Genomic DNA, 21,310 nt, shown 5'->3' on the forward strand with positions numbered 1-21,310 from the left:
TGCAGCACTGGCACTGGAGCTGCCTGTAACTACATCATCCTCTGCCCCTTCTTGTGTTCATCCCCCCAAACAAGTGATCTCTTGTAAGCGCAAACAACAGAATTGAAATTTAAATTCTTTGTTCATATCTCTTGCAAAGGAAGATGCTGTATGACATTAAGCAGGACATTAAACTTTTATCATGTTATTATGTTCCTGTGTATGACTCTTGCTGCTGTTTTAGCAAATGCCATTATTAATTTATTTATTAATTTAACGTTGGAGAGTAATTACCCACCTGACAGTTGATGCCTTTCACATTTCAATTGTCCTATTAGCATTATTAGGCACATCTTGACAAGTTGTCCAACAGTTAATTGCAATATCCAAGTCAAAGGCAGGTTCTTGATTATGTGGATTGATGATAGCACTAAGAGCTCTGTCATGTTTATGTGGGCTGCTTTATGTCATGTCAGAAAAGGACTCCACAAGTCAATAAAAATGACGGACTAAAAATGGAAGTAAACTGGTGTGCTGTCAGGGAACTGTCATTAATTTTCCTGTCTTCTTGTGTTGCAGCACGGGCTAGAAGATCTGACGAGCAGAAAGAGGACATTGAATAAGGACCTTGCTGCGGAGAGGAACTGCATAACTGTGACCGTTTCTCCTCGCCTGTAAGCCGGCGGGCTCCAGTATCACAGCTGATGACTGTCCCTCAGGTGGCTGGACTGCAGGGCTGAGCGGGAAGCCTGTGTGTTTCGCTGAGGGGGGGGGGCCGCCCCGGCTTGTATGTTGGTCACTTGCAGTTGCACTCGCTCACAAGGACCATGTGGTTTTCTCCAAGGAGAAGTTGTCTCCCCTCGCAGAACTGGAAAGGTGCCCACAGTTGCACCAATTTCAGGGTGTCCTTGTGGGTATTAAGTTTTTGTTGGTGCTTCGCGGCCGTGAGAGGTCAGAACTACCACCCCACTGTGAACACACAGTATGGGAAACTCCGAGGGGTGAGGGTGCCACTGCCTAGTGAGATTCTGGGGCCGGTGGACCAGTATCTGGGGGTCCCATATGCCGCCTCCCCAGTGGGCGAAAAACGCTTCATGCCCCCCGAGCCTCCTTCTTCCTGGTCAGGGATCAAGAATGCCACCCATTTTGCTCCTGTCTGTCCTCAAAATATTCACAATGCTGTGCCAGAGATCATGATGCCAATATGGTTCACCTTCAACCTGGATATAGTTACCACGTATATACAGGATCAACACGAGGATTGTCTTTATTTAAACATCTATGTTCCAACAGAGGATGGTGAGTGTGTCGAGTATCCAGGACGAACCAAACCTCTCCTCTGTCTCTACCTCCTTCTCTTTCTGTCTCTTCTCTAAAATCTTGTGTCACCTCTGTATTTTGCGCGGAGCATGACCTGTTGTCTGGCGCATGCTGTGTCCGTGTCCATCATCTCAACCTCCCATCTTGACTTGATCTTTCATTTAGTCTTTTCATCAACTCTCCCCTTCCATGCCACTGTTAGAGGTTCCTCTTTTGATGACTAAATGACTTATTGATATGACTGAATAAAAAAAAGAAAGAAAAAGAAATCTAATCATACAAGAAACAGATTGGAAATACTTGGTGCACCTTCCTACCCTCACTGTCTTGACTGTTCTGGGGATTTTTAGCCATTAAGTGATTAGTAGCCTGCCTCATAAGTGAATGATCTACTGTAGGGTTGGTGAAATATTCTATCTGGTACACGAGAGGCCTGTGGCATCAGCCTGACCTATGTAAGACCCTTTACTCTCCTGGCTTCATCCAGTTTGTCCTTGCACAAAGCTGAACGCAAGAGAAGGTTTTGTGCAAAAGGCAAACACAGATTGGGCTCTACCATGACTAAAAGTCCTGAACAAGTTTTAGATTTCTTGATGTTGACTCTCTTAAATGGCCCCCATTATTTCACCACTTGAAGGAGACCCACACAGGAAAATAGGGCTTGAAATGTTAAGTGCTCTGAGAATCAAATGGGCAAAGTCAAATAACACTTCCACTTTACAGATTAGGACATGAACAGCAAAACTTTGGAACTGTAGCCTCTCTGCCTTCTGTGTGGCTGTAATGGGTCTTAAATAGAAGTGCATGTGAATATGGGCTTCCTGTGTCCCAGGATGCAGCAAATTCATTCCACCATTTTGGAATATTTCTGCAGCAACACCCCCAGTTACTTTCTCAACAGGTCCTCTGTTGTTCTTGTTGTTGATGATGACTGGGAGTGGGGTGGGAGGAGGAGGGTGAAGAGGGTGAAGAAGGGAGGGCAGGGGTGGGGGTGGGGTGTGGGGGGGTCTGACTCAGTCTGAGTTGTTGCATGTCACATGCGATCTTTTTCCAGAGCTCTCTGTTATTTTGTAGTTTTTCCATTCATTTTACAGTCAAAAGAATATCCAAGGAATGTGCCAGGAAACCCAACAAGAAAATGTGTAGAAAAGGAGGTATGTAAAAACAAAAAAAAAAAAAAAAAGAAAAGAAAAGAAAAGAAAAAAGCCAACATGGAACGAAAGAGAGGAATTGAAAGAGTGAAAGAGAGAGGAGAGTGATGGGTGCATCCTCCCAAAGCCGCCAATATCACCACCTATCAACTCCCAAATCAAAGTGCTAATTGGGATGAACGTGGGACTTGTGACTCAGATCAACCTTGACATGAGTGTGAGAGATGAGTGAGTGGTTGTGCTGTGTTGCATGTGTGTGTGTGTGTGTGTGTGTGTGTGTGCATGCATGCTATGGTGTGATTTTACTAGGAGAGTGAATGTCGAGTGAAAATGCAGGTCCCTAAATAAATAATGGAGCTTTGTAAAGCAATAGATCATGATGTCTAAGAATAACATGTATTTTTTTATTTTTATTTTCTTGTATGGCTTGTTCATGTTTAAGTATTAAGTTAAGATTTTAAATTTAAATACAACTGTTGATTAAATCAGAGGCATGAGTGCTACTTTGAAATGCTAGAACATAAAATTTGACTTGGTATGCAAAGAACTTTAGTCATGTTTCAGACTGCTCTGACAGCACTTAAGACACCAGCTTATTGGAAGTATTTGTCAAACACGACACCTGGAAGCGCCAGAGCCTTAGCCGTTGATTAAATTTATACTAAAAAGTGGAGGACCACCTTTCTCTTGAATTTATTATTCACAATTGTTCAAATAGGGGGGTTGGAGGGGGTATTTTATTGGCATGACAGCTTTTATCTATCCATGTGGCAAATGTTCAAACACACTGCGATGGAGAAACACAGTCCAATTTCATTAGCAGCAGCTAAAATCTCACTGTTGGTAACAACAGAGCACTAATTTTCTAAGCCTGCCTGAAGGCACTGGAGCACTTTCAGAGTAGCCTTAAGACTGTGATCCTGAGCATATCTCGCTCCGCAGTACAGATTCAGTTTCAGCTGGGAGACCTCTGCTGTTGATTTCCACGGAGGCAGGAGGCAGCTATTGGCCTCACTCTGTGTGCTCGTACATTCTGCTTTGGTAAACCAATTTTGTGAGAGACAGACTGGCCCTCCAGGCACTTCTGCTTCTGAATTAGTCCCAGTTGTGGAATATACACAGAGATATCTCTTTAATATTCCCCTTCCACTTGGAATTTTTCAATTATCTTCCCCATGTTTGGTAATGAGAAAATGGTTTATCATAAGTTTCATATGTTGGTTTTGTGACACATTATTGTGCAGAGAGGTGATTGTTGCATAGCTCCTCTGTTGCTATAAACATGAAGGTTGTAATTTTCAGTCTCATTGGAAACTCTCTTTTTATTTCAATTGCACCTTTTTTAAACTGCTTCTGCTAATCTTGGCTTATGTTGAATTAGCAGTGCAAATGAAGCATAATTTATCCTTCTTAGGCAATGTAGAAAGCAACCTCTGAAGTATGCTTTGGTTTTGGTTAAATGTTTCTAACAAGGAAGTTAAAGTCTTGTTTGACAAATTCAGAGTGAATTGAGAAATAGTTTAGCAGTTCATCAGTTCCCTTATTAAAGATTTTAATTGGTGTCATTTCCACAGTTAGATCTATTTCATAGCATTGTAAATACTAATGGGGTTATATTTTTTATATTTAGAAAAATGCAAAGCTTTAAACAGAGAACTGTATAATGAAACAGAGTCATACACACTGTGCATATTCAGTACTAATAACATACCAATCACCAATTTTATACCAGTTTCTATCACTATGAATGTACTTCCTCTGGAGGAAAGAGTGAGTAATTTAAAAAAAGTACTGTATTTGACTCTTGATGAAATGGTTGTATGATTGTTGCCAAGCAACAGCATGCAGTTGTGACGAAAGCAGAGTAAATGGCCCTCTTACCTAATGTGAAGCACCTTTGTTGCAATGGTGATGCAGATGAAGGAAGAAAACTACATTACTCATGAACCTCTGTAAAATGCATCGCACGTGATCTTTTTAGATTCATTTGTTTTACAGGAAGAGATCAGTATGTAATGCTATGTAAAGTGTAGAGCATGTGTAAATATAGAAGATAATCTTCAAGTTAGGAGTGGTATTTAGAAAATGTTTTTAGAAATGGGTTTTAAAGGATTAATTCTCATCTTACATCTGAGAAAGTCTTTCCTATACATCCTGTGCTGTTAGCATCCTACTGGACATTGTTCAGGGAAACTACTTGATTCAAAGATGTGGTTCATTTTCCTCCGTTAAACATGACGAAAGCCTCACAGACTTTAAACCGCAGAGTAGTACCCTAACAAAAGATCAAAGACATACGCATTCAAAAATGGTTCAAGACAAAGTTGTAGTAGCGGCTCCTTTTTTTCAGTAAGGTTGGTTGTTATTCAGAGCCATAGTTGTTGTGCAGCTAATTCTGGCAGTGCTAACTCAACAGAGCATTGGTCTTTGTTCAGAAACAATTTGATGTTTACACTGTATAAAACATCATTTGGAGAATGGCTGCCCCTTCTTTTGATAGACTGGTGCAGCACCGCATGTCTAAGATGTCTGAGCAGGTAGTGGCCGAGATCACGTGGAGGTGAGCTAATGTGCAAGATCAGCACCAATGCCCACTATTCTCCCTGTCACTCTCTCAGGAGTGGCCTTATAGTGCGCACACACACACACACACACACACATAGCACAGAGCAGTGACAGAGTTAGAGACATTGGAGCCTTGGTTATATCACTCAGTCATTTTCTCTGCTCTGAGTCAGAGTGAATGGAGTGAAGAGAGAGGTAATGATGTGCAGGGACACAGCTAAGCACTGTTCAGCCTCAGAGTGTTAGATTGGCTTGAGTTGGGTCAATTTTGTGAGGACAATCCCTGATGAGGTCAATCTTCATCTTTAAAAGAGGTTTACATTGTTAAATTGATTGACAAACTTTAAAAGAGATCCATAAAATCACATGCTTTTGATGAGATCCTCATTGAAGCAGAGTTCTGGCGATGAAGTGCACTCACTGTGCTGCATGCTGCCTGTTTATATAATATGCACATAATTTTCTACAAGATTTTACAGCATGTCTCTTTCACTGCTTGTAACCAGCTTGTAAAACCTGTCCTCAGAGTCCTTCACACTGGTCTCTCTGAATAACACTGCTTCTGAGAGATGCTCCGAGATCAACCTCCCTGACTCCTAAATTCGTCCCTCATCGTGAGTCTATTTGAGATAAGTGCAGCGAAATCTGTTGTACGTTTTGGCTTGATTTGAACCACTCAACTATCATTCCTATGCAGCCCTCACAGGCAGCAGGCTGCCATGTGTTACGCAGCCTGGTGCCAGTAGTGAACAGCCCAATCAGTTGCCAAACCTGTAGATTAACTACCCCGGCAGAAACACTGGACATTTTTTCCTCTTACCAGATGACCTCCAGATGCTAGAGAGCTGCAAAAACTGCAAAAGAGACTCAATGCTGGTTAGACTGCGTCTGGGCCATCGGCAGACAGTAACACACCATGGTAATCCCGTTGGTTGGCCGACTCAACCCTGCCTCAGGGAAGGAGGGGCTACTCCCTGAGTGCTGCCGAGGAAATCTGTACGCCAAGCAGACACGGCAAAAACTTTCCAAGAAGACAAGAACAAATATTGGCTTGTGCGATTTGAAAACAGAGCAGATGTCTGCCTTTGTTTGATAGAAAATGACTTCTATGATTTTCTGCTATCATATATCTGGGGCAGCTGATGACCCCAGTGAGCAGAGGCTGGGTGACGGGCCCAGTCGCACTGAGTTGAAATGCAAGACGCAACCTAAGCAGGAAGTTTCTATTCAGAGGCCTCCTGCTGCTGTGCTGTCCAGCTTCCACAGTCAATCCAAGGCTCAATATCTCTGTTCTGTGCTTTGTTTATCCCAAACTAAAAAGAAATAGAGGACACAGCCTGTGGAGTCCTAAAGCCCATTTAAAGGGGAAAACACAGTTTGTTGCATCTTGTATCCCTTGTTAGTTTAGGCCTAGCCTCTTGAGCCCCTGAAAATTTGCCTAAAGTGGAGTGAATTATTCACACCCATGTTTTCATGGCTGCACCATTTCATACACATTTTCCTGAAATTCAGCCTGACATGCTTGGTATCTTTATAAAACATTATCATTTTGAATCTGTGGTTTTTAACAGTGCTTTGCAGCACATCATGCATTTGTGATGATACACCTGTCAGTGCATTTGGCAGGGATGAAAAGGTTGAAAGTTGCCCTGTGGAGTTTTCTTGCAAACAAACAAAAATGATATTTATATTAAGTATTTCTCACCAAAGGGCATTGCTTATGTCCTCAAGGTCTAGTGAAGGCGTTGAGCACATTTCCCTCACCATAAAACATCTGCGAAGCTGATTTTTTAAAAACGTGCATTGTTTAAATCAGCGTCTGCTTGCTTGCAGTCTTTATCTTCACTGCCTTTGCTGGAGCTGTGCCACATTTCTGCATGTTTTATTGCCACCAAATGTAGAGTCAGTAGAACGGCGAGATGTGCGTCCTCGTGAACTTGCATGATGCAAAAAAAAAAAAAAAAAAAAAAAAATGGGGACCCGCTCGTAAAAACACAGCTCCATGGCACTACTGTGGCAGGAAACAAATCCGCAGGGGTACCTTTAACCACCTCTGTGTATTGTTGTCAGTTTAAATTTTAAAGCATCTGTGTGTTAAATATTTCAATTCTTGAAATTGTTCTATGAAAGGCTACATACCTGCATTGTTCTGGCTTCCAAAGGCTTTGAATGAGTCTGAAATCAGCAATGATGCATATTCAGGGGTGGTGCCGCTTATTTAAATAACTGTTGTGTCTGACAGATGCTTAAGAAGCTTAAAGCCTGGTGAGTCTTGATTGTTTTTGTAAGATATTTGTGCAGTGTAGGCTTTTTCGCTTAATATAGGGAATAAATGGTTCATTAGGGACCAAGAATAAAGGTAAGAGACCCAAGTGTGAAGCCTGTGGTCTCAGTTAAACATGTCTCTTTCCATTATCAAGGTGCAGACAGTCAGAAAGACAGCTTGGCTGCCTTTTATTTATTTATTTTTATTTATTTATTTTTTTTTTTGGGAACAGCTGAAGCGCAGTGTGAGTTTTGGCTGTCCTTTACTGCAGGATTACAGCCTCCTTAACCTTTTAGCTGCATTCTCCATCATTCTCTCTTATGTGTCCCTCCCAAGCTGTTCCTTAACCTCTACACTGGGAGACAGATTGAGAGAGATGGAGATAGACGGAGAGAGAAAGACGCGGAGAGCAGGAAGACGGGAAGAGAGACAGATCTAGGCACTCTGAAAGAGAAAAATGGCCACCTGAGGATTAGAGACTGAATATAACTGCTCTAAATTGTCAAGGCTGCAACATTTCACATTTCACTAAGTCCCTTTCCACATTCTGACCTTTCTGATATTTAACTCCAAGGCCCATCTATTGTCAGCGAACCTTTTTTCCAGCAAAGGAAAGGCAGTTAACATTCAGCCTTTCCACGATGTATTGAGTGAATTGTGGATTCAGTCAAGAAGTCTCTAGAGACTGGGAGCACTCTATATCTGTGTGTGTGTGTGTGAGTGTGTGTGCGGGTGTGTACATATGTGTGCATGTTTGGGTTTATTCATGTAAAACTCCACAGCCAACTACTACACAGCCTTTTGTTTGCAATTTCATCCTGTTGAAATGTAAAAATTTCAATACCCTTTATGTAACAAGTAAGCCCATCAAATGCAGTTTCTTTGAACCTGATTTGATAAATGCGACAGGTCTCTATTTTGCTTGTCAAGGAACATGAATAATAGCTGTTAGTCTAGATGCCGTCTGTTTTGAAGTGATGCAAATATTGACTCCAGGAGGCTGGCTACGCAAAAAGAAACTTGCCAATTTATCTGAGTTTTATTTTAATGTCACACTCTTTGGCTGCGACATCACTTTAAAAGATTCAAGGTCAAATATAGGCTCGCTTCCTGAGTCACTGCAGATGTCACATGTTTGCGCTTCCTATTATAGATCCAACGTTTGACACACACACACACACACACACACACAGGCTCACAGACAACACGATTCAAAGTGACAGAGCTTCCCTGTCGACACCTGCCATCCAATCTATGCCTGTCTGAAGCACTATCACTCAATAACCTCACTGTTTTACCATGTCAACAGCACAGTGAATGCAAGAATAACTGTAATCACTAACAAACCGTAAAGACAGCTGTTGAAGCAGGTAAATCCCTTGTGTTTGTGTGCTGGCAGTTAGTTCTACATGAAAGAGACGTAAAGGAAGATGCTCGCGACTATGCTGCTATGAAATTTGCTCAGCTTCTAAGTGCCAAACCTGCCAAACTCATAAAACAAAGACCATTTTCAGGCTGGTACTAGCACTGCATGAAAAACTGGAGTTCCCCTCATTCACTTCAATGAGATCACTGTGCTGGCATCCTTGCCATGCCAACACAGAAGGCTCCCACCAAAATGATCCTCTGGCCATGTTAACTGTCCAGAACTGTAAAAAGCTTTCCTCAAACTATTATAAACCACAGTGCAGTGTTTTGGCATCTGATAATACAGTCTTTCATCTCTTATTCAAACTGGCCTTGCTGAATAATTTTTCACTGCCTCACTGGTTCCTGAAACAACCAGCCCTCCTTGTGTTGTTTTGATCAGGATTATTTTCAGTTGGAACATCCCACTAATTCAGACTAAACTGACAAGGTACTACAACACTCCTAACGTGACAACACCAGATTACCCACCAATACAAACATGATGGATGAATACATTTTTTGACCAGATTTGGCCAATAGAATGTCGGTAAACAAAACATTTTGTACTGTATGTTGTTAATGGATCAAAAAAAAAACTAGATCTTTATATACATTTTGATTACATTGGCCAATGAAAGCCTATCTGCTTACCCTTTCCAATAGCTAACAAATTGAAGGTCCACCTCCATTTCCACACAACTTTCCACAACAGTTTCCACCACTGTATCAACATCAATCCAATAACCTCTTATCGCCAAACAAAATGATATGAAAGTTATGCATTTAAGCTTGAAGTTGTTATAGTCATATGATTGTGTTTGCATATACACTGCATTATTCACAGACCATAAGACAAATACGATGGACGCACTGAACAAGGTCATTTTACAGTGCAGGCTGGGGAATCAACAGATTCAAATGGCTTCTCCACTTTAGAGCTTGAATGTACTCAGTAAATGTCATGACTCTCCGCCTATTACATTATGCAATACACTGCATCTATCAGTTAACAATGGATGAGGTTTTCAAACACGGTGGCGCATTCATTCAAATAAAAGCTGTTTAGCCGGCGCCTATGCTAAAGAGGTTCATACTGCCTCTGTCTGCTGTGTCCAAACAGTACTACCTAACAGGACTCTTTGTGATCTCAAAGCAAAATTTGGATGTAGAGGCTGACATTCTGATCATTCAAAGAGTCTCTGGATCAAGATATTTGAAGTTTAATGGGACTCAGGCTTTTAGTCATCTTGTCTAAGTCAGTCTAAAGGCAGCAAGTCAACCAGATCCTGATGTATCTTGTCTCATGATCAATTTAGTGAGTAGATAACGAGGTAAACAGATAAAAGATTAATGCTTTACTTCATGAAGAAAAAAACAATAATAATAATAATTTATGATGTTAGCAGAGGTGGTGTTTGTTTCAGGTAAAGGTCAGGCTTCTCTCTGCTATAAAACACTGTGCTAGACATCTCATCTTGAAATCATGGTTCAGTAAATCTCATGACAATCAGCCCGTTAGATCTTGATATTAATTTGTGTTCACACTGGCCTAGTGATTTCGCTAAAGGAAAAGTCCAAGGTCACCAGAGATATTAGGATTTACTATATCAAGCATTGCTCAAGAGGAAAATCTGATCTGACAGTGGTGCTATATGAAAGGTCAAGGTATCACCAAAATTGTGAAATTCTCCAAAAACACCATATATCTGTAAAATCTTGTCAGAGGATGATGGGCTATTGAATGGATGGACTGATGGATAGACCAGCTCACTAACCAGCATTGATGACTTCAGGCTCTGCTGCTACTAGGACAACAAAAAATGATTATACATGGATATTAAACTTTAACCACTTAAGAATATCACGGTGCAAGTGGTAGGTCAAGATAGGGCTTGTACACTATATTTGTACATGGTGTGTAGCTGCCCTAGGGCGCTAGATTCTCATATCAACATGTAGCACAAGGACAGCAGCACATTACCTACTGTTTAGGCCAAAGAGACAAACTAAGGTAACTGCACACATCACTGAGTATACATGATACACGCAATCTTGTGATTTATTCAGATCTCACCCCCTCTGGGGAAGTTGCAATCCTGCATGTGCCTTTGCTTGCAGTTCTTTCAACAATTTTCTGCATCCTGGTTTTTATTTTCTTTAGCTTGGCAGTAACCACATAGTCTGTTAATATCCTTTTATTTGCCTTTTTATGGTGCGTTTAAGTGGATGCCCAAGTTGGAAATTGATGTCAGGTGCATATTCCAGAAAGAACAGAAAGTCACTAAGGTCTTGAGTAAACACTAAAACCTCTCTCCAAAAGTCATTTCCAAAATACAAATAAAAAGAATCCGAATCATACGGTCTACAGTAGCTGTTCTTTTCTGCAGAAATCCTTCAACCTATTGTTAACCAAACATTTAGGCTTGAGTTTTTTTCTGAAAATGCCAGTGGTGTATGACTCTGCTCCAGATATGCTGTGATAACAATTAGGTTTTGTACATTTTTTGTAACTCAGCGTAGTGTTTTTTGTTTTTTTGTACTTTATTTTAAAATTGTTAGTCTTCTATTATTGTATGGCTCTCTGTGTTGATATAGAAATAATGTATTTAAATTAACATTGCTATTATTCACGTGGTCTCAAATACTGCTTTTTATTGAACTGCCTCTTTTCCCATCTCTGTGTTGCCAAACATACTATTTTGAATTTCCCTGTGCCTCTCTATGTCTCTCCCTGCTTCAATAACAGGGGCCCATGCAAAAAAACAGGGCGAGGATTTGTCGGATAACGACGGTGATGAAGATGAAGGTATTTTCCATGGTGAACAAAGATGGTGCATGACTCTTTTTTTTTTCTAAAAATGTCACTGTTCTCTGATCTTTTTGTTTGATTTCGTTTTGTTTTCTAATTGCAAATGCAGTCATCAATTACCCCTGTCATGTTACAATGTGTAGAACAATACTGTGTTTGATCAAACGTTACAGTGTGTATGTGTGAGCGAATGTGAGGTCTGCTGTTCCTAAGCATCAAAATTCAAACGATGAGTAGAGTGTTTGGCTTAGGAGTCAGATGGGATCTAGTAGCTGTCTAGATAACCAAGCCCGGGTTGGGTCATTTTAATATCTCACACAGTGACTGGAGCAACTGTTATTACAAGGGCAGAAGCAGTGGGAGAGCCCCCCTCTTAAGGTGTGGCCACCAGCTGTATTGGTGGTGATAATGGCAGAGGTAAAGTGAAGCAGCAGTGTAATATCAGACTGTTCACCAGGTCTGCCAGCAGATTTAGATGAGGAGCGGCAGTTCAGGAGTGCTGCTGGAGAGGATTAGAGGCGAGAGGTGTAGAAAATGGGAAGTTGCTGCTCAGCAATCGCATTGTTCACTTTCCATATTTATCTTGGGATATTCCTGGCTCAGGGTGGATCTCTGCCGAGATTAGAATGAGAGACGATTCTTGTGCTGCAACAGAAACGGCTTAAGTCTCTGAATCTAAATCAAACCCCTGATATTGCCCCGCCCTTGTCTTCCTTTGCCACTACAGGGCAGGTGATGCAAGCATGATGTTGGGAATCAAGGCAAAGCCCTTGATTTATACTCCAGATGCTAATTATGTGTGCATCTGGTGAATGAGATTGAATTGTATGTCTGTAAAGAAACTGTTTGTGATCTTAGCATGTGTTCAGGGCATATCGATCTTCTATTTGGTGGGAAAACTGAGATGCCTCACTAAATTGCCATATCCTTTCACCTACTTGTCTTGAATGTTGGCAGAATGGACCACAGCTTTGCAGCAGGTCCTGCATTGGGTTCAACCCAGCTGAGGCCGTCTGGCCAGGGTTCTTTCCAGATGTTTAAGGGTTTGTAAGTAAGCTCCTTCCTCTTTGCCAGTGGGCTTGTCTCTCAAAAAGGAGCCTCATGCTGGTCTTGATCACAGAACAGGAAGCGTTGCCATGGCACCACTTTGACACACAGGTGTTTCCTCATTCAAGCCCAGGGCGAGCTGTTACAACTGAAGCCAAATTGCCTTCAGTCTTCGGCTTGACTGCGTGTGTGTGTGCATGTGTGTGTGTGCACGTTGCACATGTGTGTATTCTTCCTTAAAGCAAGCCCACATGTATCAGTGTTGTAGTCCTAAGTCTGCTCAGAATTGCTGACAAGTGCCGATCCCTTTGTCTGGCAAGTCTTTGCATGCGTACACAGTGGCTTGGTCTCCAAGCTGTTGTGCAAGACTAGCCTCACTGAAAATGTGACAAGTCTATTCTTTACTGAGCGCAACTAATGCTATTTACAGAGCATCACCGTGGAAGCACAATACAGTCCCAGCAGAATCTCTGCCACAGCACTGTAACTAATGCATGTGTGACAGGGTTGGCTATCAATCCCTAAGCATGATCCAGAAGATTTTCATTGTTCTGGTGAATGTGTCTGTTTTGAACTTTCATGGCCTGACACAGGAAGCCAATGTTCAGGGACACCCCCTTCTGTTTTTCTGTAATTCCCTCCAAAGGGAACTTCTACTTCTGTGAAAACAAGACTTCTCTCACTGAAAGATGGTGGAGTACACTCCACAAACTACAGCGTCCTTGTACGCTGTCTTACGTACCACTGCTCTCACAAGTGGCTGTACTACTATTGTAGGCAATAGCAATCTTTTTGTCTACAGTAAATGTACTGCATGCACTAACACTGAAAATCAAACATTTGCATTCAAGTTAAAGGGCAAGTAGAATCAGAACACAAGCAGAACTCCCACTCTCGCACTCTTTTAGCTCTTATCCACATATTCTCATTCAGTTCGGAGAGCTGCTGTCTTGTCTGGTTTCTCTGTCTAACCCCCCTCCATCTCTCAGTCTGTTCATCCCAGCATTACCATGCTGTCTCAGTTGGCAGTCTGTCTATCCTGGGCTAATTCCCTCCCTCCCTCCACCATATTTGAGCTGCCCCTCTTCCCTGTTATAACCCTCCAGACACGCTCTTAAATTCTAATTCAAATAAGTTTTATTGGAACAATAAAGGATTTCTCACACTGCCAAAGAAATGTAAGTAACATATGTAATGGAATGGTAATATATAAATTTACAATAAAAAAAAAGGCTGCGGAACAGCCAATAAAAACATTCAGCTGAGACGAGGAGATAAGCAAAATGAAATATGTAACGAGAATATAATGACCTTTCTGCACTGTATATCTCTTTTTGTCCGCTGGCTGCCCCCGAGGCCCTCCCTCTTTGCATTTCTGTCTGTTTGTCTCTTCCGGTGTCTTGCTGTCGTCCCCTTTGTGTGTCCACCTGTCTGTCTGAGCAACAGTCAACCCCCTGGCACCCCCCAAAGTGCATTCAAATTCTACGCGACGCTCCCTCCAGCAACAAGAGCGTGTGGGCCAAGTTGCTGTGATTTACACCAGCCCACAATCAAGACTCAATTTTACAGAGGCTGTTATTGCACTGTAAAAGGGAGCGCAAGCTTTCAATCACCTACCTGCTGTTGTTAGATAAAGGTGGGCATGTAAATAGAGGAAGTGAGGCTGTGTAGGAGCTAAATCTCCCAGGTGGAACATGGCAGTGTTGCTGAGCTACTGTGCCCAGTGTTAGGCAGAGAGAGGCAGCCGTCCCCACTCCACCTCCAGAGCGTCTCGCGCCACTTGCTGCCTCGGCCCTCTCCCACTGATGAAAAATAGATGTGTGTGTGTCTGTCATTTGGCACTTGGAGGCTTTAGCTCTAATCAGGAGGAATGCTTCCACCCAGCGTGAGTGTGCACACACTCAGACATGTACACCCACATCCATAAAATCAGTCGAGCGTGCACGCATGCACACACTTGTACACATAAACAATGCTTGCTTCCAAGCTGTAGAAGTGCGCACTGAAGAACACAACACACACACACACACACACACACTCCCCCACCCCTAGAGAAGCTCTCCAGCGTCGCTGTGCCAGGGAGCAGAGCTGAGCTCCACCTGCCTGGGTATTACCATTAATTCCATTGCAGAGGCCTGACTGGATCCCCATCCAGCAAAACCCTCGGCTCAGCTCAGGCAGCCTGGAGAGTGGTGAATCGACAGTGGGGGCAATTCACACACTATTCTCTCCATTCTGCCACTATCCTATTCTCTCTGATGTGGCAGGGATGAGGAATCATGCCCCTTGAAGCCCATTTATGTAGGGATATTTGGAAAGCAAGCTGCTCAGCTTCTTTCCAAGATAAGCATTGCTGCTAATGGCTGATCTACAAGGGCATCATCATTTGAGCTATTTCACAGGATGGGAGAGCCAGATTGCTCCTGTCATGTGTTTCTTTCCCTTTGTCCTTTACTCTTGAGTGGCACGAAATAATTGGCAAGGCAAAAACATGTAAAAACATGCTGCTTTTGAAAAATATAAAAAAAATGGAACAAGAGTGGAGACTGGCTTTGAATTAGTTCTCTGAGGCACTTTGACCCTATCTTTGTGCAATGCCACAGCACATCTGGGGTTTTTTAAAACTCTGTGCATTGCTTTAATATGTTTATTGATGTGCCGTCTTCAACCCCTCAGTGTGTTTGTACAGTATATTGTCAGCTTTTTGTGACTCACACCAAGGACAGCAGGCTTCCCTGAAAGACTAAAGGGGTGAGTCCTCCACTCTAGAAGTCTTAAGGATGACAGCACCTCTGCAGCTTCCTCCTCTCATCTAGATCAAGGCCAGCTGTGGGGGGCTCTGGGTAATAGCCTTGTAGGCCTCTTACCGTGTCAACCCTTTTATTTTACTCATCTATCCCCATCTCTCTTTTCCCTCTATCCTCTGATATACTGTACACACACCGCGATCCGTCTGCTCCGTTGCCGGCATCACATTTAACAGGCAAACACACCAGCCAGAGAGCAAGAGGCCACCTTCACACAAAGGTCATTCCTCCCATTACATTTACTGTAGCAACGTCAACATTCATAGTAGAGGCATGTGCCTCTTTCCATATACCCAATGCTATGTTCAGATTTTCTTCATTTGCAAAAAGACACATCTCAGTTAGTCTCTTAACTGTCAAGTGCTGTAGTGAACACTGTGCAGTCTGACATAGTTCAACTATAAGGTGCTTTTTCCTGCCCATCCCAACACTCATGATGATGTGCAGGCTCTGAAAGTCCACTGGCTTAAAATAGCAACAGCTATGCAACAACTTTTTTTTTTCCATGGTCCTCCTTCCACTGTCTTCTGTGAGTCCAAAATAGAAAACTTCTTACTATGTTTTCCTTCACTTCAGCCTTTTTCCCTCAAAGGCCTAGTCACAAAGAGCGCTAGTTCATTTGATTCTGTATTAAGGGAATATTAAGCAGACATTCAGAATACTGTCACTGACTTGTACAACGGCAAAGGCTGCTGTATAATTCGGTGTAATTACACTGGCTGTTTTGCAAAGAGCTCCCCAGATAAACTATATGCGGTTCTTAAACATGAACATGGCCAGTAATGGACTTGTCATGAGTGAAGCGTGAAGCTTGGCCCGACAAGAGCACTACAGTAGGGTGCATGTCATGTCCTGCCACATCAGGACATTGTCACCCGTTCCCCCTCCACCTCAGACCTCACTGATAGCCGCTGACAGCCACCATGTTTCACCAAGTGTTGACACAGTGAATGCCACTGACACTTATCTCCACTCGTCCTTTCCCACTCTGGAGTGTAAAGGCCGGTTCTGACTGACTGTTTTCAGCAAACGGAGAGGCAAAGGACAAAAAGGTGGAGGTACAGTGGGGAGAGAGAAAATAAGATAGAGGAGGAAGGAAGGAGTGCTCCTAGCCCTCCTGGTGGGTTTCACTTGCAGCAGCAACACTTTGAGGCTCAGCTCAGGCCTGAGTTATGCCTCCCACTGATACTCCAATCAGTCCAGAGCCGCCACTGTGATGCACCTATGAGAGGTTGTGCTCCTCAGGCCCTGCTAAAATTCATGCCCTGTGATGTATTTGTAGGTGTGACTGTCCCTAGCCCTTCTATTTAGCCGGAGTGAAGTGCAGCGAGCTGAAAACCTTTGATTTATTTATTCATTTATGGGCAATTTTCAACGTATATTCTCTACTGTAATACAATTATTTGCTGTTTGCAGTGTGTGTGCTGAGAGTGTATGGGTGTATGTCACTGTATAGTAGATGCTGCATGTTCTCACTTGTCTGGGTGAGAGAAATATGTGAGAAAATGATGTGCTACTGTGCATAAATTACGTTTCTGTTCAGCTCACTCTTCACTGCACATCAGCCTTCATCTACATTTCTATCATGCACATTCTTTTTTTGTTCATCTCCAAAACATGAGTTTATTTGTCTTTTTTTTCCTTTTTTTCCAGCTCATTGTGCATGGAGTTCTATTGCAAATGTACTTGTATGTGCATTAATAAACATGTCTCTGTTTCTTTTCTAGCACAGAGCTCTGTGCTACATTGTGATGCTATGAACATGTGTGTTGACTGTAACGATATGTTTGCCTCGGAGAAGTAGTGAATCGGGAAAGCAGCTTTTTCGAGGTAGCCACTTAGTCACCTGTTTCACCAGATTAGTCCATCTACAGCGACCGATAAAGCTCAGATCTGATTGGTTGAGAAGGAGCTACTCACTTCATTACCTCCAAGTCATGCTGTGCTGCAGCCCAGATGTGGATGTATCCAGAAAAGGATTATTATTTCTCACAGTAAAGTCCAATTGGGATCTGCTGCATGCATATTTTCCTCTGGCACAAATCAGTGTCAGCGAGAACTGTATATATCACATCTGTGTGACACCTCCCACATCAGATCAAGTCAATAAATAGATTAGAACAAGTGGAGCTTCAATGTCTTGTATCGCTTTCCCAAAGGGATTTAACTGTTGTCATGGAGACACGATGTGAATCAACAAAAGAGGTGACTGATAACATTGACATGACTAATCTCTTTTTCTTATTTCTGCCCCCTGTTCCTTCTTCCTCTCTGCCATTCTCTTTGTATCTGTGGCCCATTTGTTTGAGTAGCTTGTGAAGGATATCGTTTTGCTGTTTTTTCTCCCTTTCCCTCCCCCCTCCCCACCCACCCCCAGCCCTTTCCCCTCTCTGACTGTACCTTTCATGCTTTCTCACCCCATGCATCCCCTCCTCCTGTCTAAGATAAGTGTGTGCATAGAGAAGTGTCAGCTATAAATCACATTTCACTGTGTAGCCTTCTCAGATACCAGCAAGATAAAGAAAGCCATAAATAAGGCCACATCATATACAAGTTATTGCTTTGCTTTTAAACGTAACAGGGCCATGAATAACCAAGGGAATAATGTTAAAAAAAAAAAACAAAACTGTGGATCAAGGCTGAGCTCTGCTATAGGGGTTACAGAAAAACCGTGTCTCTACAAAATGCATTTAAGTAGTTGTCCTCGGTGTTGAGCATGCTAATGCGATGGTGTGCATAACGATGAGCAGTGCCTGCAGATGGATGCAGATTGGGCTGTGCAGGATGTGGTCTGCGATTAGCTGTTCTTGAGGATTTTGAAATTTGGCTCTCAGTCACCATAGCAACGAGAATACAATACCACCCTTTTAAATCTGAGCTCATAGCTTTTCTCTTTTTTTTCCCCTTTCTTTCGTTCTCTCTTTTTGTCTGTATTTCTTTCTTTCCTTTTTTTATTTTTTTTTCCTTTCTTTCTTTCTGTCTTTCTTCCCTCCTTCCCTCCCTCCCTCCTTCCCTCCTTCCTTCCGGTCTGTCTTTGTGTCTCTCTCCCTCTGTCTTCCTCACTCTTTGCCCTCCCACCCCTTCTCTCATTCTCACCATTCTCAGGGCTTAGAGTGAAAAAAAAGAGAGAGAGAGTGAGCGAGAGTGAGGGAGAGAGAGGCAAGGAGTTGGACAGAGATGGAGGAAAGGCGGGAGAGAAACAGGGAGAGACAGGGGAGAGTCTGTGAGTGAAAGCGATACAAAGTGAGGGAGGGGAAGGCGAGAAGCTACACAGAAGGGGGGGGGTGCAGGAGTGAAAATGAGAGAGAGTTTCTTGTCTTGTCTCCCAGCTCTAGCTAGCCAGTCAGTAATTCAGTCTATTCCTCAGACAGAGGCTTTTTTCTTCCCGCTACCTCTGGATGTGCTTTATCTGGCTGGAGTGTCGCTCCAGCTGGGTATCAAGCCCTGGTTCGGGAATAAAATAAACATCATTTTATCAAAATTGAAGCACAAATTTAACTGCCTGCAATGCCAAGCAAGACCATGCAAATAAATTGCTGCACAGAGATAGGCCTGTGTGAAAAGGAGGCGCATGGTAGCATTGTGTAATTAGCCGGTGCGTTTTCCCTATCACTGTCAAGCCAGATTAGCCTTCTCCCTGGTTAGGAGATGTGTCAGAGTACCTCTCTCTTTATTCTCCCTAATGGCTTCCTGCGTGCCTATATTGGGAAGTGGGTCTGCCTCCTGGAAGGCAACAAAAACCAAATACAACCCTAATAGTTTGGTTTATGAGGTAAATGACAAGCAACATTTTCAGCCGAGATGACCAATTACTATAATAGAGTTGAACTCAACATCATGAGTGTACATTAATTTGTTTCTCATAGAGTAGATATGGTAGAATATTGCTTCCATTTCCATTAGTAGGCCAGCAGACTGTATCCTTACAGCTGGTATCTGGGAGGTGACCGTCAGCTTGTCTGTTTGTGGCCACCATGTGCTGTAACTGCTGTATCTGAATCTGAGCTGAACCCTTGAATCGGAGTGGGTGGACGACAATGTGAACGTGTTAATGATGGCCGCTCTTGCAGACATACGAGATACTGGTGCCAAGCCCGTGATGGTCTACATCCACGGAGGATCCTACATGGAGGGGACGGGGAACATGATCGATGGGAGCGTCCTGGCCAGCTACGGAAACGTCATCGTTATCACTCTCAACTACCGCGTCGGAGTTCTCGGTAAGCATCTTTTACTCGCCTTCTTTTTTTTTTTTTCTTTTTGCCTTCACCTCCTTCCTCCTTCAAGGACATTTTTCTGGGGCATCTTTGTAGGGCAGCTAGGTGTAATGAGCAGCACTGCTGATTGCCACATGCACTCCAAATAAGGCAGAAGGAAAAAAAAAAAACACAACACTGTGAATACATGGACTGGTTCCTGTGCCTCTTGTTGATGTGGTGCTCGTGTATCAAAATCACAGTAATTGAGTGTGCTGAATGTGGGTTTGTTGATGTGACTGGGGTTTAGAATAAATTAAGAAATTATTGTAATGAGGTTGAAAAAAAATGATGAGATGGGCGTGATGCTGGAGAGATGGAGGAGAGGAGAAGAGTCTGTTAGAGAGAACGAGGGGTTCTCTCTCAGAGTTGCAGTTGGTTGCAGATTGACTCACACAGCTGAATCCTCTTTCAGACACTTGTGTGTGTGTGTGTGTGTGTGAGAGAGAGAGAGAGAGGGAGAGAGAGAGAGGGAGAGAGAGGTGGTGGTGGTGGTGGGGGGGGGGTTGGAGAGGCAGAGAAAGAGAGAGAGAGCGAAAGAGAGGGAGAGTGAGCTCCATGGAAACAGCTGCAGCAACACAAAATGGAGTTTGTTAGCACACTACCCAAGCTTTGTACCTTTTCCATCCATCTCTCTGACACCGCTGATTTCCCTCCTCACACATTTCTTTACATTTAGAGTGGTTGTGTACCAACTACAAACACTTTGAATATAAAATGAAATTTCCATCTTGTTGTTTGCATTTGTTTTCCTCCAAATTGTTGGCAGCTGTTAACGTACAGGATATTGCATATCTTACTGTCCACAAACCCAAAAGACCAAAACCAACAATTTGTAAGTCTGCTTCTCAATACCTTAAGACTTTCCTACCTTGTCATTGGTTTGATATACTGTTGGGAATGAGTTGGGAATATATAGTTTAATACTTGTCGAATTTCCTAAAACAGCACTGTAGTTTTTAGCAAACATTACTTAAAGCAGGCTAACTATTATATTTGTCCCAGTGTGATTACTGTATGTGAACAAAATTCTTATGTCAAAATGACAAAACTATTAAGTTTTGCAAACATTAGCTAGCATTAGCCTCCATAAGCTAACGATCATACCAGAACAAGTGAGCCTGCAGCTGCAGAAACCGAGTGTATTATCAAACTGGCCTTTTTTTTCCTTTTCTTTTTTTTTTAATGAATCCAAGTTATATTTCTTATTTAAAAACTTACACAGTCTCACTTCAACACACATTTGATGATTAAATGAGTATTTAAAGCAGCAGGATGGTGTATACAGCATAGACTCAAATAAACTACAGTGTCCAAGATAATCATAATGAAGGAACATGTCACCCAGTACGACAATGTGGCTCACTGATGCTGATGTTTTTGTGCACACAGGGTCATGGAGTAATTAACAAGATCAGAAAGATATGTTCTGTTTTTTTCTCAAATTGTTTCTTTCTTTTTGTTATGTCTTGGATACTTTTACTCGTTCAAGCCTTTCAATTTATTTGAATGAAACTGTTTAAGAGGGACGGGAAATTTTCTCTTTGATTCACAGCTCAGTGTCATATACAACTTGTGATGAGTTGTTACAACTAGACATGGATTTGTTTTAAGGAGTCAAAAGTCCATACTTTACTATATCAGGCTTTGCTTGGGCTTTTCATAGTCTCTGTTGACTGTGAGAAAATTATAGAATATCA

At 42.5% G+C, this 21,310-nt stretch overlaps 1 protein-coding gene across 2 annotated transcripts in view; it reads left to right on the forward strand.

Annotated features, from left to right (window-relative positions):
* nlgn3a (neuroligin 3a) overlaps positions 1–21,310 on the forward strand; it is a 115,725-nt gene that overhangs the window by 21,783 nt on the left and 72,632 nt on the right. The window contains exons 2-5 of one of the 2 annotated variants that reach the window (XM_018675646.2): positions 559–1,278; positions 2,394–2,453; positions 11,438–11,497; positions 19,425–19,574. In XM_018675646.2, the coding sequence (XP_018531162.1) occupies positions 807–1,278; positions 2,394–2,453; positions 11,438–11,497; positions 19,425–19,574 (742 nt within the window). In that variant the 5' untranslated portion in view covers positions 559–806. The remainder of the gene's footprint in view (positions 1–558; positions 1,279–2,393; positions 2,454–11,437; positions 11,498–19,424; positions 19,575–21,310) is intronic. The other variant, XM_018675647.2, reaches the window with a different exon arrangement.

The sequence above is a fragment of the Lates calcarifer genome, linkage group LG8 (genome assembly GCF_001640805.2).
Source record: "Lates calcarifer isolate ASB-BC8 linkage group LG8, TLL_Latcal_v3, whole genome shotgun sequence".
Classification (NCBI taxonomy): domain Eukaryota; kingdom Metazoa; phylum Chordata; class Actinopteri; family Centropomidae; genus Lates; species Lates calcarifer.